The sequence below is a fragment of the Ahaetulla prasina genome, chromosome 3 (assembly GCF_028640845.1).
Source record: "Ahaetulla prasina isolate Xishuangbanna chromosome 3, ASM2864084v1, whole genome shotgun sequence".
Lineage (NCBI taxonomy): Eukaryota > Metazoa > Chordata > Lepidosauria > Squamata > Colubridae > Ahaetulla > Ahaetulla prasina.
Window position 1 is genome coordinate 132058957 of NC_080541.1, and position 19764 is coordinate 132078720.

The window sequence follows — 19764 nt, forward strand, 5'->3', positions numbered from 1 at the left end:
TTGCCTCCTGAAAAAGCACCTTTGGGATAACCATGACTTGGATGGCTGAGAATCTCTACAGCCTTTTAAATAAATTTAGTTCACCAGTAATATTTAGTTAGTTGTTAAATTTTATGCTGCCCATCTCATTCTTATTAGGTCTGCTGTTGATGTGGAAAGTAAAGGCAAAAGTGGTCAAAGGGGAAGTAGGAGCACTTGAGGCTGTTGTTGTGGTCTGCCAGAAGCCTGCGGAGCTGGCAATGGAGTCAGACAGTGATGAGGCTGAGAAAGAACATGGGTCAGTCCTGGAGGGTGGGGAAGGCCCGGATGAGGGCTCTAAGCAGAGGTGGGGCCAGGGACATTGGGGAGTGATGTGCGGACTCCAGAGCCTCCAGAGGCTGACAGTAGTGAGACAGAGGAACAGGAGGAGCCTGTTCCTAATGCACGCATGAGAAGAGCTGCTAGAAGGAAAGAGCAGCTAAAGCAAAGAGGACAACTCGGGAGTAGGGCCAAGAGATGAATGGCCTCTGCCATAAGGCTTAAAAAACCAGCAATGGCTCTTGGGCTCTTTGTCGGAAAACAACATTGATAGCCTTGCTTCTTGTCTTGCTGCATTTATTTCTTGTCGGCGTCTTCTGCTTTTGAACTTTTGCCAAGAAAAGCCTTTGGCAGTTTGCCTAATTAGACCAAGGTTGGTGATAAGACTGAAGAATTGTGTTATGAAGAATTTGCTTTGATTTAGTTTGGACAATGCTGATAATGAGTTAATTCTCAGCTGTTCTAATAAAGTCTGTTTGTTTTTGAACTGATTGTGTTTACTACTACCTACTTGGGCCTGGGTCACAACAGCTGTGACTCCTTAGCTAGGAGAGTGACTCTATAGATCCCAGGAACAACATCAAAGCTCTCTGTGCAAAAGAGTGCTCTGCTAGGAACAGATAATGTCCTGCACAGAAACCTCAAACTCCCAGGTCTCTGATGCAGAACCCAAGACCGAGGAATACCACATACCACCCATAAGAGTGAGAAGGGATTTTTTTTCATTGTTAACCAGCTTTTTATTTATATGTGAATTAATATTTATGAATAGCACTTATAATAAATGACTATATGATGGTTTTGATCTTTGACTGTAAATAGGCAAAGAATTCTTGTAAGAAAGGTTTTTTTTTTAAAAAAAAATAGCTTCTGAGACCTGTCCTAGCCAGTTTAACAGCAACCAATAGTTTTATTTTATTTTAAAAAAATTTTTTTTAAAAAAGTCCCAAAGTCTACTTATGTCATCAGACGGTTAAAAAAAGGAAGTGTCTGTGCTTGTGGGAAAGACGCTTCTTTCTTACAAAGCAGGTGATATGAGTCAGTGTATAAAGCCATCAGCTTTGCAAGAGGTTAGACCTTTAGATGTTAGGGCTGCAGAAACATTGCAACTGAAAGAGAGACAACGAAAAATGCCTTGGCTGTTTATGTGGCACACTGCTTCAGACGAAATAAAGACCTGTGAGATTGCAGGCAGCAAAGATCACCAAAAGAAGACAAAGACTTTGTAAGTGTATCTCCCCCCCCCTTTTTTTTAAAAAAATAATTTAATTTTATTTTATACAAAAACATACTGAGGAAACGTTTCTTCAGTTCAGGTTTCATTACTTGGATTTTGGATCAAATTGCAAATCAAAAATACGGAGAACATCAGTTTTGGGTTGTAAATTCTGGATGATCAATCGAAAGCCAGGAGTTTGGGTTTCTGCTCAGTAACCCAAATAAAATGGATAATCATCATTTTTGATCAGTCAGGCTAATGTCAGTAATTAACAAAATGCATCTTTGTTCAAGCCTTAATGGGAGAGATGATAGATAAGAGGGATAGAACAGATTGAAGGAATTATATCTGAATAAATGTCATACTAATCAAAGTCCGTACAGAAAACATTGTTTTAAGCACTTTGCTTTAAAAAAAACAATAGCATTTTCATTTCTTAAAAGAACACACCTGCAGTTTTAGACAGTATTCGTTGTTGTTGTTTTAACAGATCGAACTTTCAGTGTTCTTATGAATGGGTACAGGATACTTTTAATGTCTGTGTGTACATGTGTGTGTGTATGGGCACTCACCACAGCAGACATTTCAGCTTAAAGTTTTTTAGCTTAAAGCGTAAAGGTTTCACTAGGCTTTTGTGTGTGTGTGTGTGTGTGTGTGTGTGTGTGTGTGTGTGTGTGTGTGTGTGTGTGTGTGGTCCTAGCTAAAGCAGCAGCAAAATGCCAGTTCAACAGTACTATGGTTTTTGTGTGTGTGTGTGAAAGAAAAGTCTTTGATTCTTAGATGGAAATTCTTGTCCCACCACCCACTCAACCCATCTTAGTATTATCTCACATATGGGTACTAAGGAAAAAACACGAAATATTTCAGAGTTGTGACGAACTTAAAAAAAAAAAAGCTCAAAACTTTGCATATGTGTCATCTTCAAGTGGCTGAAAGTGGCAAAGAAGGACTTGAACATTTAACAATTGTTCAAATCCCACAAACTCGGCTAAACCTCTTTTTTATATTTCTGCTTCTGTGTTAGCGAGTGTCAAATGATTGAGTAGTCCTATAGTAAATTATTTCAACATCTTTCCATCAAAGCACTGGGAATGGGGATGATTGGTAAACTATTCATTGTAACTCTGAGGTGTCTCCTGTTCCTGCCTGAACTGTATGATTATAGAGCAGAATGAATGTGCTCTGCAACCAAACAGTAGCATCTGTCAGGATGAAAGAAGTTATTAGTCATAGCACCTGCCCTCTGGAATTTCCTTCTCCCCCCACCTCCCTTCAGAGATCCAATTGGTTCCCACCTGCAGATTGGAAACCAGGTTAATTCCCCAGGTTTTGTTTAATGTAATCTCTTATGGATTTTTCATGATTTCTTTCTTTCTTTCTTTCTTTCTTTCTTTTCTTTTCTTTTCTTTTCTTTTCTTTTCTTTTCTTTTCTTTTCTTTTCTTTTGGATGTACATTGTTCTTTTTATTCTTACAATGTTGAATGCCATCTCCAAAGCCTATATAGAATTGGCCACCATTTTAAAACGTAATAAATAATGTGATCCTTAATTTAATATTACATTTTAATTTAAACTAGTGTAATAAATACTAATTTAATAAATAATAGATTATTTAAAATAATACGGTAATAATCGATTTACTAAGTAAGCTGATTAAAAATTACAATCATGAATCATAAAAATTCATTTCTCTTCTTCCTCTATTGTCCTTCTGATTTGATCCCATTTATAGATCTAAGGAGAGAATGGTAGAATAAGTTTAGTCAAGGCAGGGTAGCTTGGAATCTTCAGACATAAGGATCCTTGACAAGGCCTTCAGCCTTTAAAAAAAATTGTCATGGTGTGCTGAAGGATTAAGGTGGTTCAGTCGGTAAGACGCTGAGCTTGTTGATAGGAAGGTCGGCAGTTCAGTGGTTCGAATCCCTAGTGCCACAAAACGGGGGTGAGCTCCTGTAACTTGTCCCAGCTTCTGCCAACCTAGGAGTTCAAAAGCACATAAAAAATCCAAATAGAAAAATAGGGACCACCTTTGGTGGGAAGGTAACAGTATTCTGTGTACCTTTGGCATTTAGTCATGCCAGCCACATGACCACGGAGAGGTCTTCAGACAATGCTGACTCTTTGGCTTTGAAACGGAGATGAGCATCGCCCCCTAGAGTGGGGAACAACTAGCACTTATGTGCAAGGGGAACCTTTACCCTTATAGATTAACTTAAACCTGTACCGAGAATAGAAAGCAATGAGGATGGACTGGAAGGTAGAATTGGGTTGTAGGTCAGTCCTGCAGTCCTGCAGAGACCTTCATCGTGTACAGATTAAGGCAATCTCTAGAATAGATGATAGAAAAGAAGTATGAAAAAAATCTATCTCTGCTGCCAACTAGTGGCCAACTGTAATTCAAATCAGTAATTCAGTAATTCAGTAATTCCAATCTGATAGCCTTGTCTTTTAGAGAATACTCTGAGCCAACCATTGTCTTCTTCCATGATTGCAGCTGGTAGCAGCAAGCTTTGGACATCAGAAGAGATCTTTTCAGCCATTGGAGCTTCTACTTCATGAAGTATCTTAAAATATATCTCATGAAGGATCAAATACCAGGCTCTATAACACCATGGAGTACAAAGACTGTACATTTAGATGATAACATACACAAAATAAAGAAACTATGGAGTTTATAAAAGCTATATAATACCATCTACTCACTATAAAACCACTTTTAAATATGTTCTATGTATATTAAATTTAAAAGATGTCCCTCTGGAATTAGTATTATTTATTAATGAAAAATATGCATACGACTAGCTTTCAGTTTCCGTAAATTAAACTGTGCTTAGACTATTGTTTGTCAAATTCAAATCCATAGTTTTAAATTTACTCAACAATTTAAAATGTTTAGTATTATGTCTTTATAGATATAAATTGCTATATAGGAATTCTAATTAATTTAGTTCTTCCAAAGTTATTAAATTTATTTCTGTAGAAATAAGCTAAGGCAGTGATGGCTAACCTTTTTGATGTTATGTGCCAAAAGCAGGGGGAGCTAAGGGGTGTGTGCACGTGCGTGCCCACACCCATATTTCAATGTGCCCCCACCCCCCCGCGCTGCGCACATGACCCCTCCCCACACACTCCCCCTGTTTTTGGCATGCGATGGCACAGTGGGCCCAGTAGGCCCATTTTTCGCCCTCCTCAGCCTCTAGAGGCTTTCTTGGAGCCTGGGGAGGGCGAAAACAGCCTTCCCCACCCACCCAGAAGCCTTCTGGAGGCCGGAAACGGCCTGTTTCCAGACTTCTGGTGGACCCAGAAGGCCTGAAAAACAGCTGCCCAGCACACACATGCACACCGGAGCTAAGCTAGGGCAACACTCGCGTGCCCACCGATATGGCTCCATGTGCCACCTGTGGCACACGTGGCAGAGGTTTAACATGATGGAGCTAAGGGGAGGAAATCAGGGGAAACACTTTCTTTGAGCTCTGAGCAAATTGTCCTGAACAGCAGCAAAGCTCAATTAATCTGAATGATAGAATTTGCTTCTCCAGATGTTTATATGGAGTTTGAAAGCCATCTTAGCCATCTTATTGTAAGAAACTGGCACAAATCAAAAATATTCTGATATTAGTTTTGATTTTTGCACAGAATGGTTACTTCATGAAGGTCCATAAGAATAACATTTTTTCCTCAGATGCTTATATTAGAACTTTCTTGGATTATTTTGGTATATTTCGATAAAGGACTACTAGATTTATTCACAGTAAATGAGTAAATATATTCTCTAATTTGTTTTAGGGGTGTGGAAGCAAAAAAATATTTCAGGAGTCTTGTGCCACCTGTTGAATCAGCTGACATGAAATACTCCAACTCAAGAGACGGAATGTAAGTATCAAATTATATTGTTATAATTGTGGTATCTTATAGGGCAAACAAAGATGCAAAGAAAATACATCCATACCTTGTCCTTGGTCACTGCATAGATATCAAACACATACACCAATGTCTCATATTTTCCAGGGGATTTCAAACAAGTTTGAACATTTTTATGTCATTTCAGGCTTTCTACAAAAGAAGTTATCCAGTGGTCCCAGTCCCTAGAAAAGCTTCTGGCCACCCAGTGTAAGCATTTCTTTCTGACATTTTGGAGTATATAACTTGGAGAAGAAACTTGGAAAAATGCAGCTGTCACTTTCTTAAAATATGCCTTGACTGAAAAACATAATCCAGAACACTGGTGTTGTCCTTCAGATATTTAAAAAAACTAATTCAATTTATTCAATAAAATATTCTAAGCCCTGGTTTAATGACTTTTCATATGTACATATATGCATATACAGTACATCCAAACCATATTCTCTGACACTAATAGAGACTTTAATTATGTATATTTCATGGTAGATTGGTATTCAACTGTTTTGAAACTCATTGATTTGGTATTCAATGAATTTTGATGCAAACATTTTGTCGCAGTATGCATTGTTTGTTTGGTACTCAATGCACAAGGTAGAAGTTATCAGTGTCAGCTGCCTTGTGACTCACTACATTATTCCTTATGGGAAAATTTTGTTTGGTACTCATTGTTTTTGGTACTCATCATACCTCCTGGAACCAATTAATTGCAAGCACTGAGAGGTTTGATTGTGTATTTATTATTATTGTTAATTCTGATCTTTTCAAAGAGACAACATTAGACAAGATTGTTCTTTGCCTTTTGGGTTTATGAAAACTTGCAGGAGATTGCTGATTTGTGTTTGTAGCTTTCTAGTACCTTTCTATTTAGAAAACAACTAATTCCAACTGTCGTATCATTTCTGTAAAATATTGGTAGGAAGTTCATTTTTTCTTTCTTCAACTTATTTAAAATCATTGATTGAATTAACTGAGAAACAGCTCTCAAGCTGATGACTTGACTCTTTTTGGATAACTCACTAATAACTCAACTTATATTTTGGAGAACTCAACTGAAATTTGATATTTGAACAAAATATCAAATTTGCATGCAATAGAATGAGAAAAAAATTCAAAAGTAATTCAGAAAGACTGAAGTAGTCAAAGTCCACAAACCTTCTATTTCCTAACATTATACTACAAATTTGCAGAAATATTGTACAGTATATCTTCAGATTTGCTGATCCCACCTAATTAAGAGCAATGACTGAAATCATGTTAATGTTTTTATTCACTGTAGGTGGTCAAGAGGCATTCAGAGAATTTTTGAAATCAGAATTTAGTGATGAAAACATTGATTTTTGGCTGGCATGTGAAGACTACAGGAAAGCACAGGCTGATTGTTTATATGGCAAAGCAGAAAAGATTTACCAAGAGTTTGTCAAGTCAGATGCCAGAAAACAAGTAAGCACTAAATCAATCAATCAATCAACTGAATAATTGGATTGGAACATTCATGTAGTAAGAGAATCATTTTCACATAGTGAAATTTATTTTACCAAAGATTATTTATCAAAGATTGATTTTGTATCACTTCATTGGGTTTCCCCCCACTTTTATCATGGAATAAAAGACAGTAAAAGACATGGGAGGTTGAGGTCCCACAATCAAGAACAGACTATTTGCCTTATGTTAAGAATGAAATCCTGCAATCATTATTTAATTCACTATTTCTGCCAGGGGTCTCCAACCCCTAGTCCATGAACCGGTGCCAAGCTGTGCCATGCCAGAAACTGGGCAATGCAAACAAAGCCTACCATAGGATGTAGGTAGCATGTGAAACCACACCCCTCCAGTCTGTAGAAAAAACTCTCTCCATGGAACCACTTCCTGTTGCTTAAAAGGTTGGGGGGGGGTCATCAATTTATGCCATAAGCCCTCAGTTACATGAGGCTGCTTGCAAATTATCTGAACTGCATCAGTTACATGCATATTAAATTATAAGTGACTATTGTTTCCTGATTGCTTATTTGTACCCTATGACTATCATTAAGTGTTGTACCTTAGAATTCTTTTTTTTTTTTATAAAAAGTTTTATTTTTACAATCATATCAAATAATTCATCCAATGTACAGTTATATACAATTAGTCGGGCTTGCCCAGTCACCACCACCCTTTTTAACACTCTTCCCTCTTCTACCTTCTTTTACTTTCCAAACCTTCCTCTCCTTCTCTTATCTACATCTGCTCCTCCCTCCACCCTCCACCTTCCTTCTCCCTCTACTATCCCTCTTCCTTCCTCTTCTCCTCTTTCCTACCTCCTACTCTCTCTTTTCTCCCTCCTCACCGTTCTAAAATGGTAACTATGCAGACCCGACCCTACATTAATTATATTTCTTCAATAATCCCTGTACATTAACCATCACTCCATCTCTACCAAACCCCCAATTCCCTCCCCTTACCCCCACCCCCACCCGACTTCCCAGAACAAAATGCAGGATATCAAAACTAACAATCATAATCCAAAATAATTCCTAAATTATAATCTCTAGTCACACCACACTTAGTCACACTCTCAATTCCCCTCTCCTTCAAAAATATATCTAATACAAAATATTTCCTAAATTTACTCATATGCTATTCGATATTTTTTTATCTGATACTTATTTTAAATATAATCAATCCACATTTTCCATTCTAAAATATATTTTTCTAGTGTATAGTCTTTCAAGTAAGCGGAGATTTTGTCATCTCTGCCAGATTTGATACTTTCTTCTTTCTTCCAATACTGAGCAATCAAAAGTCTTGCGACTGTTATTAAGTTCAAAATCAATTTAGTCTCTATAGCTGTATAGTCCATAATTATTCCTAGTAGAAAGAACTGCGGAGTAAACTTAATCTTCTTTTTCAAAATATTCTGCATAATCCACCATACTTTAATCCAAATGGTAATAAGTAGCATCTTCACAATCGCATCTCCAACATTTAGCAAGATCTAATATGTGTTTCTTGTAAACAGGTAATGTCATTTTTAAATTGTTTCAAATAATGAAATACTTTCCTTCTCTTCTGCGGTGAATTCAGGCCATTAACATTCCAAGATAATAGTTTAATTGCCATTATCGGCCGAAGGAAACTTTTGGAACACCAGCCGCAGATCACATTTTACTTTAGGCCTTGCTCCTCCCACTGTTTCCATTGTAGTAGTTGCCAGTTGTTGTTGTGCCTTCATCTCTTGTTCCTTGCGTTTAGCAGCAGCTCTTGTCAGCCTTTGTTCTTTTGAATCTAAACCCGTCGTAGGTATTTCCAACACTTGTAATAAATCTTCTTCCATCACAATCTGTTCTTGTACCTGCTTCACTTCTCTTTCCTTCACTTCAGCCTCCCTTCTTCTAGCTTCCAATGGGGGAAGACTTCCAACTTTTAATACCTCAACATAAAATTCTCTTGCTTTTCCAACCGTATTGAAACATCGTACCTTAGAATTCTTGATGAATGTATCTTTTCTTTTATGTACACTGAGAGCATAGGCACCGAGACAAATTCCTTGTGTGTCCAATCATACTTGGCCAATAAAAAATTCTATTCTATTCTATTCCATTCCATTCCATTCCATTCCATTCCATTCCATTCCATTCCATTCCATTCCATTCCATTCTATTCTATTCTATATTGCCATTTGAAATATGCTGCTGAGGACATTATGAAACAGGTTCCTAAACCTTACTCAACTTTATATGCTGTCAAGAAAAGCAATAAACCATAAACTATGGGCTAACAAACCATAAAACATCTTTATTTTTCTTATCTCCATCTCATAATCTTAAATGTATACCTTTACAGGCTATTCGAGCCCCTCCAAAAATTTCTTTCAAGATGCCAAAGTCCAAGGGATACATAGCATGACTATACCAATTTTATTTATTAAATATATATGCCCGCCATCTCACAATATCAGTGAACTGAGAAATATAAACTTTATTTTGGTATTGATCTCATTTCTCAATAACTGCTCAAAAGTGTAATGTAGCAATTATTCAGATTGCATTGAGTTTGACTATAAACATTGCTATATCAACAGGGTAGTTTTTACAAAGATGTTGAAATTTCATTTTGTTCTCTCCAGATCAACATTGACTTTCACATAAGAAAATCTGTAGCTAAGAAAGTTCAAGATCCCACACCTTCAAGTTTTGATGAGGCTCAGAGACTTATTTATGTATTGATGGAGAGAGACTCCTATCCAAGATTCCTTAAATCTCAACATTACCATAACCTTCTAAACAAGGTTCAAAGTAACCATCTCAAGTGAAAACTGAGGATCAGCTCTGAAGCTTCAAGAGTTGCTGTGCCTCAGTACACTAAGTGGGACTGTTGGAACTAAGACGGCAAGGACATGATGGAACACTTAAAGCAAGAGATGCAATCTATCAAGTTGAAGTGTCTGGAACACCCTTTATAAGGAGAAAGAAGAAAGAAGAAAAGGAAAGAGAGACAAGCTGCCTTGAAACTGGTCAGGTTCATTCTACGCACACACACACACACACACACACACACACTTCTAATATTCTTTCAAATCACACTGTTCAAATGTTGTGAAAAGAAAAGCTCTGTGTTTAATTACACAACTATGAAGACAAGTGTTAGATTGTTTACATTGTGTGCATTATTTCCTTCTTGAGCATTTTATCTGGTAAAGCCAGATGACCAGATTCCCTTGAAAGGTATTGGCTTGTGAGGAATAAGGAGTGCAATGAGTGCAAAGCTGTGCTTTCACTTTATGCTCCATGGCTCAGGCAAATTGATGCAAATCATGCTTGCATAGACTCAAGAGATAAACATGTATATATGAACAATCCCAAAGCTGTTCTAGGCTTTACAAATAAGTTTTGAATTTAGCACAAATCATCATCAGTTATAAACCCAGGGAGTTTTTCAAGCATACAGGGTGTGACTGGCTTGGGCAATTTGTTGGGATGCTTTGTTAAATCTAATTTATATTGACAATACATGACCATATCTAGAGGCTCAAAAGCCTATGCTAAAAATGTAAGTAGTCCCTTATTCATTGTTTCAAAAGCTTTTCTCTGAAAAAATAAAATCTCATTATCCCAAAAGAAGACAGGAAGGGGTACTGATTTTATATGCTATAAGTCAATAAAATACTGACTTATAGCATATTGTACATATGTACAAGCATATGTACTTGTCCAATCTGGTGTGTGGATTGTTGATTATGATGATAAACTATTTAAAGTCTCTTGCTCTTCCTTCTATGGGTACTTTCTCTTTCAAGTAGATTTGGACTTATTAGCTCTTCCAATAGAGGATACCTTCAGAGCCAGATCTGGTCTCTGTAAAGTCAGACACATGGCCTCATTCCCAAGAACTCTTCCAACTGACTCCCTGAAAAGCTGATCTGTGATTTATTGGTTTGTTCTTCTACTAGCTGGATTCTGAATTCAAACAATATTGGACTGATATATTTCCAGACAGCATTACTGTTGTTGTTGTTGTTGTTTTGCAACTGATTAATGGGCAAACTAGATAAAGTGTATCCCATCAGAACTTTGTCATTCCTTTGTGTTCAGATTTATTTAGCCTTATTAAAACTGTGTGGAATAGAGGAAAATATATCCAAAATAGACTTTTAGAGAGAGATACTACTACTACTAATAATAATAATAATATTTTAATTTGTATACCACCCTTCTCCCGAAGGACTCAGGGCGGTGAACAGGCAAGTAAAATACAAACAGAAACATACACAATATTAAAACAACCCTTAAGAAACTTATTCAATTAGCCAGAAAATTTAAAATAACATTACACCCCATAAAATTACAGAAATTTAAAACTCATCAAAATTCAATTAAAATTTAAAATTTAAAAATCAGGCCAGTCCAGCCATACGAAATAAATAGGTTTTAAGTTCGCGGCGAAAGGTCCTAAGGTCAGGTAGTTGTCGAAGCCTGAGGGGAAGCTTGTTCCACAAGGTAGGAGCCCCCACTACTCTGTTTGCAGGAGAGATGACAGGTGCAACAGCTTGCAACAGCTTATTTTGATTTTACAACTAGTGAATTTAAAGAAGTTTAATGGAATGAACTCTAGATGCCCAGATACATATACAATCAAACACACTTACTCACAGAACATCATATAGCTGCAAATAATATGAGATTGTGGTTGAAGTTTTTGGAATAAAGTTCACATGATTTGGGGACACTTACTTTCTTCCCCAATTGCCTACATTCATCTTCCTATATTGTTCTGAAGAGTATCCTTGCCTTTCAGAAGGGATTCAGAAGGGAAGTTGCTACAAAGAGGAGAAAGAGACGGACTACCTTTATGTGTATGGGCTGGTAGAAACTGCCTTAATTTAGCTCAGATCCAAGCCATTCTATTTAGATGTGTTAGCCCTTGCTCTTAAAATAATTATTACTAGACCCAGTATATCCCATTAAATATAGATAGTATGTATTTTGATATCCATGGTTTATGGAGCTTAATGTATTGTTTGTTTCTGTAAATATTGATAGACTGGAATTTGATTTTCTGGCAATATAAGCTAATATTTAAGTAAGTGTGTATCAGCTTTATGTAAGTGATGATAATATTTTGTGTATTACAATTTGTAAATCGATAACTAATGACCACTAGATTAAAATATATTGTATTAAAAATATATTGTAATCACTTGTGCCTTGGTAACTATGTTTTCCTTTGTTATTAACAACTTTGTAAAGTGTATCAAGCTCAATATCCAACTTGATGGATAGCAATGAATTATGCAAGTATGTTTAGCAATTGGAAATAATTTGTAATGATAGATATCTTGAATCTACAGGCTATTTTCCTTTTCCAGTATTTCAAGTCATGTCATGCTTACTCAGCTTTATTAAGTTACAGTAACTATAAGAAAGGCTGAACCATAAAAGAAGAAAGTCTGAACTTGTACATAAGATCAATAGCTGCCACTCATTTCCAAAAACACTGGTTTGATTGTCTGGATTCTTTTCAATCAGTTTCTTGCCTCAGTTTTAGAATGAAACTCGAGAATGCAAATGTGTAAAATTCAATCAAGTCTGCTCCCCCATCCCTTAGACCCGTAGTCTAGAAGGGAGATTAAAGGCAAGATTTGCTTTCTATGGTATTTGCCAGTTATATTTTACTTATATTGTGTTTAAGAACTACCTAAAACTGAATGCTGATCTGATAATTTAAAGTGAAGTGCCATCAGTATGCTGTTGATCGCATTCAGCTGGAACGGTGAAATAAAGCTAGTATGGATGTTTGTGTACTACAGGCACTGAAGGAACACATGCTCCACTGTTTCTCTATATCCAGAGTCACAGGGATGTTGCCTCTTGCAGTAGGAAATATTCCTGTATTGGCCTTCAAGAACATCTGAGGGGAGGGCCATCATGCCAGAGTAATGGTGGCATTTGTGTTGGCAACAACATTTATGTTGTTTACACAGGCCTGCATGAAGCAGCTTTAACTTGACAAGATGTGTTATGTTGCAGAGATGAAGTGTTTCTCATTCCTGAGCTAAAGAGATGGCATATTTTCTTTGACAAAGTACTCTTCGGGGACTTCAGTGGAGGGAAGGGTCAAAATGGCAGTCACAGTGCCATGACTGAAGTTCTGCCCTTTGTACATTCCACATCACTGCACATACCAAAGGGATAAGGCTTCCATCACAATCACCACGTCAATTTTTCTCGCAAAGTCCCTACCCCCACCCCACCCTGCAGATGTTCCTGCTCCTCTGCATCACCTTGAAGGCTCAACTCAGAAACAAGGCAGAGGAAAATAATAAGGCCACATGCTTCATTTTCCTTTACTTCTGCAAAGAGTTGTCCTGTTCTGGGACAAGGATTTTGGAAGGCATGCTTGCAATGTTAAAGGAAAGCACTTTCTTCAATGAATTGTATAGTGCTACAGAAGAAGAAGAAGAAGAGGAGGAGGAGTGGGGGGAGGAGGAGGGGGAGGAGGAAGAGGAGGAGGAGGATTTTATTTACACAAAATGACAGTATACACAAATGACAGTATACACAGTATACACAAATGACAGTATACACAGCAAACGAGATAACTATGCTGGATTTCGTATCACAGATCACTAGTCGAACACTTTCCAAGCATTAAGGACTGCGTGATGTATCGGCGAATTATGCGAGCAGATCCCAGTAAGGTGGCCTCTGCTTGCATAATTCACCGATGATGATGATGATGATTTCGGAAGGCTTTTCGAACTTAGTGACTATTTTCCCAAATCTTAAAACCTTAATATAAAGCAAGTGTGAAGGGTCGCTTTAAAAAAATAAAAATTTCTTGCTATCCAACTTCCCCAGAATGCAAAATCCAAGCTTATGGAAAATCTGACACAGCACAGTATATTACTGATGTTAAGCAGCATTTAACAGTTATGAAGACAGTTGATGTGTGCAAGAAAAGCAGAGCAACATCTTTTGAGCTGATGAATTGTAGGGCTGGGCTGAGCTGCATAGTCAAATCTACATTTCATTGTGTTGATTTGTTAAAAGCACTAGACACATTGCAGAGGTTATTTATCAAGAAGGTCTGTAAGTGGCAAAGCTAAATCATCAGGCCAGGCTTTTTCTGCCGGGGTAGAATTTTTCATGGAAAAAACAAAGCATAATTTACAATGACAATATTGCCTTACAAGAGCAATTTACATTTTGCTTGCATCTTTTTCCACTTGAAATTCTAGAGCCTCTGCCAGAGAAGACCACAGTGCCTGTTGATAGCTGATGTCAAAGTCTCAAAACAATACCCATGTTTTGGAATCACTAAGTGATACCAAAAAGAATAGCAAAAAGTATAGCCTTAGGCCATAATCATTTATGATGGACATAAATAAAAAGAAAGCTGCTATTGATTGCATCTTTGCAATCTTGCCATGCCACAAATAAAAAAAAACACACACCTGTTTTTCAATTTTAGGTAAGACTCTTTCCATTCTTCCATACTCCAGATCTAATTTCATTTCATTTCTGTTTAAGGATACCAGCATAACTAATATAGGAATCACTTCAATATGGATGAAGCCATAAGGCCACGTGAAACTATTGGCCTTTTGCTTAAAAGCCTCTGCAAGTGATATCCTCAGATCTGGGATGATTTATCCCCTGTCTAGGTTTTGGTAGAGGAGCAAGAAATCCATTTATCAGAGGAAAATGGATGGCCACTCATTTATGATGTTGGCCCTATGCGTGCTTCAGTCCTCTCCAGACTCCAACTGCGTACACCCAATAATAGACTGTGGGAATTCAACCCTGTACAGGAAATTGAAGGTTTGCTAACTACATTATAAAGCTTCTGTTGAGAGGAAAAGCAGAAGATACCTTTAATAAGTTTTGGAAAGAGAAGGCAGTAAAAAGCAAAGACTGAGATGGGGAATATGGCACTAAACGAGAATACAGGGAGAAATGATACAATAGAGGAACCTAGGTTAAGAGAGAAAGAAGAATTAAAGTTCAGAATGCAAATACCTTAACATCACTGCAGGTTTTTTTCACAAGACATAATGATCACAGACTGCTAAGGATTCAGGAGATATTTTAGTAAACCACGCATAGAAGCTACCATTGAAAAGAACCTCCTTCTTGCAGGTTCACAGGAAAGTCATTAAAAAGAAACCCCCAAAGATCATAAAACACATTCCAAAAGGAGACAAATTATGAATAAATTGTACTACACAGAAAAAAATACCATAACAATAACTATTACTGGTTAACTGTTAACTGTTAACACTAAGCATCTTTGTTCCATAGGTAATCAGCAAATAAACCTTAGTTGCTTGATTTCTAATTATCACTAGGTGGCATCAAAGAGACAAAGCTTTTTACATCTCATTATAACATTCAGTGGTTGTTTGGATTCTTGCACAGAGATGGTAAACCTGTTCTTGGTCTACTCAGAACAACTATAACTAGCAAGAATAGCTAGACATTGAAATTGTACCTTCAGTCTCCTTCATTTCATGGTGTTTCTTCTATTACTAACTTGCAGATTTTCCAGATCAAGCAATCAAATGGAGATTTGTTTTGAGTAAATTTAAGGAAATAAAAGAAATTGTGGGAGGAATTGATATTTTACAAAAGTTGAGACCTACTATCAAGTTTAGACTTTGATAGTTACTGTTGCTATCAATTAAATTAGAATTAATTAATTAGAAGAGAAACCAAAGAGTATGTTACGTTTCTATATTATTCCCACATTGGATGAATATAAACATGTTTAACCTGGTTATGCAATTCATCTACTTTCTGGACTTACAATGAACCCTAAAATTATTAAACAGTTTCCAATAACATATTAACACATATGCATACCCAACATGTATATACACAACAATCTGAACCAAGGTTAGTATTAGAGATGTACCCAATATGTTTAAATCGCTTAAGTAATTTATAATATAAAAGTTATTGCAGGTTGCTATTTTCTGGACAGACCCAGATATGTAGACCTCTAGCTGGCAAAAAGACTGAACAATACTGAGCAACCTTGCCATTTCCCCTTATGCCATGATCTCCTTCCTTTTGATAGGACCATATGTTGTTTCTCTCCCATTTGATGTTTTTTATTCCTGTGCTTACTATTCTCTACTTTTTTGGACCTTTCTTATTTGTCCATGTCAACTATTGCATTACTTCCCAACTTTGATCTCATTGTGGCCCAACCTCCAATTTTTCCACCATTCCCAGCCCTAATTCTGTTTCTGGACCTGGTCCTTTACTTCCCTTCCCTCTCAACTGAGGATTCAACCTGTTCCACTCTGCATTTCAAATTTTCTTTTCCTCATTTCCTGTTTCCACAACCTGGATTTCAACTTTCATTTATCTAATTATATTCTTGCTACTGTTGTTGGCGATGGATAGGGTTAGGGTAGGAAGATAGGAAGAGCACTGAGGGAGTAGGAGTCTGTATAGCAATAGCAATAGCACTTAGACATATATACCGCTTTAAAGTGCTTTACATCCCTCTCAGAGGTGGGTTTCAGCAGGTTTTGACCAGTTCTGGAGAACCAGTAGTGGAAATTTTGAGTAGTTCGGAGAACCGGTAGTAAAAATTCTGACTGGTCCCGCCCCCATCTATTCTCTGCCTCCCAGGTCCCAGCTGATCAGGAGGAAATGGGGATTTTGCAGTAACCTTCCCCTGCCATGCCCATCAAGCCATACCCACTAAGCCATGTCACGCCCACCAAGCTACATCTACAGAACCAATAGTAAAAACTTTTGAAACCCACCACTAATCTCTCTCTAAGCAGTTTACAGAGTCAGAATATTACCCCCAAAAATCTTGGTCCTCATTTTACCAACCTCGGAAGGATGGAAGGATGAGTCAATCTTGAGCCAGTGAGATTCGAACTGCCAAACTGCAGACAGCCTGCAGTCAGCAGAAGTACTGCATTCTAACCACTGCGCCATCACGGCTTATACATGTACTGTATATAAGAGTATGTGTATTTAGGATTGTGTGTTTCAGTATTTTGCATGTGTGTATAAGGGTGTGTACCTTCCTTGGACATCAGCTGAAGAAAGTTAGACTCAGGTCCTCAGCCCTGGGTGACTGTAGGCCAGCTGCTCTCTTTTCAGCCCAGCCTATTTCGCAGAGTTATTGTAGAACAAAATAATAGAAAGGAGACCTCCCACATAAAGCCCTCTTGCGCTGAATATACCCTTGATATATGCATCAATCAATCAATATGTTTACTTTCAAAACAACCATTGGTCCAGAAAGGGCAGTATGTGAACTTTCATATATTTAGAATATGTAGAATGGAAGCAGGCCTTTTCTTTATGCGTATTCAATATATCTATCTGCCTGAATTTTAAGTCTTACAACTCAAAAAAAATCCTGGATTTTTTTGGGGGGTGGGTGGGTGGGATATTTAAAAAAAATGGATTCTGATGCACATCTCTTGGAATGCATAGTCAACATAATTTTTCCAGCCCTAACAGAAAGCACTGGCCAACAGATTAATGCCTTGGTTATCTTGAATTAGAAGAATAATCCTTAGAAAGAAGTAAGTGGATAAATCAGAAGACTTGCTTATAAAAACCAGAGTCCACTCTGTCACATACTAATAAATCTCAGAAATAAATCCCAGACTGATGCTACATGGCATTTACTTTTATTATTTATTCTTAACAGTCAGGGTTATCAAAGGCAGACAAAGGATGTGCTCCATCATGAAATATAATGTCGTCAAAGTCACTCCTGAGCGTTCATTCTTTTAAACAAAAGAATGCCATTCATTCCTTGAGAAAAGGTAAAATTAACTGTGGCTTAAAGTCACCAGACAGCCTGTGATTTCTTGTTCAGCTGTCTCCCACGTATTCAGTCACTGGGACATAACCAAAATTGTTTCTAATTTCAGGAACAAAATGGGAAGGTGTGACAACCCCATGACGTAGTTCCATATTTTACCCAGAGCATGTGCCCTAAGTGAAAGAAGAAGCAACATGAGATATCTCTGAAAAGCAGAAATAATGCAGCAGTTTTCACTGCCGTTTAGACACAGATTCCTATGTCTGGATAAAAATGGTTCTTGTTGCTCAGCAACCCATCATGTGAAAGATAAAAAGAGGCCCACTGTTCTTCAAAGGGATTTCCTAATTTTCTCCAGTTTTTTTTACAATTTTTACAAGAAGGGGGAGGGCTAGTGATAACTACATATGATGGATTTGTAGACTCCACTTCCTTTGCAATTTTTGCAACTCCTTAAGATCAAGATGTTTTAAGGAGAATCCAAACGTCAAAACTTCCCAGATGTGCGCCCCCTCCAAAAAAATCCAACAACCCACCTTTCTGCGTTTCTTCTTTATGTTTAACAAGCTTTAGACTTTCTTAAAAATTTATTCAGATAATAGTTAAAAACTCAAAAGTTTCTAGGTAGCAGGGTGTTCTTTTTCATATGTGTGTGTGTGGGCACGCACATGTGTGTGCATGTGTCTGTGTCTGTGTTTCTCCATATTATGTAGTCCCTCTGATTGTCTTTCCAAAGTGAAAAAAATGTTCCCTAATTTTTCTTAGGGCTTTATTTGAAGTATGGGGTGCCAGGAACCCTGCAGATCATTAAACACACACACACACACACACACACACACACACACACACACAGTCTCTCATCTGCATCCTGATTAAAGTAAATAGAAGACATCCAATCCTACTTCATCTTTGAAAATGTCATCCATTCTTCCCCTTTGCTTTTCACTTTTATCAAACAAAACAAGGATTAAAAAAAAGAAAGGATGATGATGGTGATCATAATGATGATTTGGCATGATACTAAACCTAGAAGAGTCTTCTCTCACATCATGACTTTTTGCTAAAGATTCACATGTAAGTGAGTTGACTGTAATAACAATAACACAAGGGTTATCAATAGATACAAACTAAATGTAATCCGTTCTAATCTTGATTGCAGAAAATACGACTTCAGTAATACAATAGTAAATGTCTGGAATACTCTACCTGATCCTGTTGTTAGTTTCTCTAACCCCCATACCTTTTACCTTAAACTGTCTACCATGGACCTTACACCTTTCTTAAGAGGTTCCTAAGGGGTCATGCATAAGCGCACCAGTTTGCCTATCGTCCCTGTCCTACTGTTCCCCTTTATATGTACTCATTTTATGTACTTATGGCTATGTTTTGCTTATTTATATCCATTTATTTGTGTCATTTTTTCATGTGTCCATGTCTAGGTCTATACTGATCCATGTCTAGGTCTATACTGATCCTTGTTTCCTTGTACTTATTGATAAATAAGTACTTATTAATAAATAAGTAAGTGAAAAAAGTAAGGTTCTACATTTAGGCAAAAAAAAAAACACACAAAATGCACAGGTACCGTATATGTGGTACCTTGCTCAATAGTAGTACCTGTGAGAGGGATCTTGGAGTCCTAGTGGACAACCATTTAGATATGAGCCAGCAGTGTGCAGTAGCTGCTAAAAAAGCCAACACAGTTCTGGGCTGCATAAACAGAGGGATAGAATCAAGATCACGTGAAGTGTTAGTGCCACTTTATAATGCCTTGGTAAGGCCACACTTGGGATATTGCATCCAGTTTTGGTCACCATGATGTAAAAAGAATGTTGAGACTCTAGAAAGAGTGCAAAGAACAACAAAGATGATTAGGGGACTGGAGGCTAAAACAAATGAAAAATGGTTGCAGGAACTCGGTATGTCTATAATGAAAAGAAGAACTGGGGAGTCATGATAGCAGTGTTCCAATGTCTCAGGGGTTGCCACAAAGAAGAGGGAGTCGGGCTGTTCTCCAAAGCACCTGAGGGTAGAACAAGAAGCAATGGGTGGAAACTGATCAAAGA

At 37.4% G+C, this 19764-nt stretch overlaps 1 protein-coding gene across 1 annotated transcript; it reads left to right on the forward strand.

The window, feature by feature from the left end:
* Positions 1-1331: 1331 nt before the first annotated feature.
* RGS1 (regulator of G protein signaling 1) lies at positions 1332-12042 on the forward strand. The gene is made up of 5 exons (XM_058176641.1): positions 1332-1522; positions 5303-5389; positions 5565-5626; positions 6696-6859; positions 9522-12042. Exons 1-5 carry the CDS (start codon positions 1332-1334, stop codon positions 9705-9707), a joined length of 690 nt encoding a protein of 229 aa, XP_058032624.1. The 3' UTR covers positions 9708-12042.
* Positions 12043-19764: the final 7722 nt, after the last annotated feature.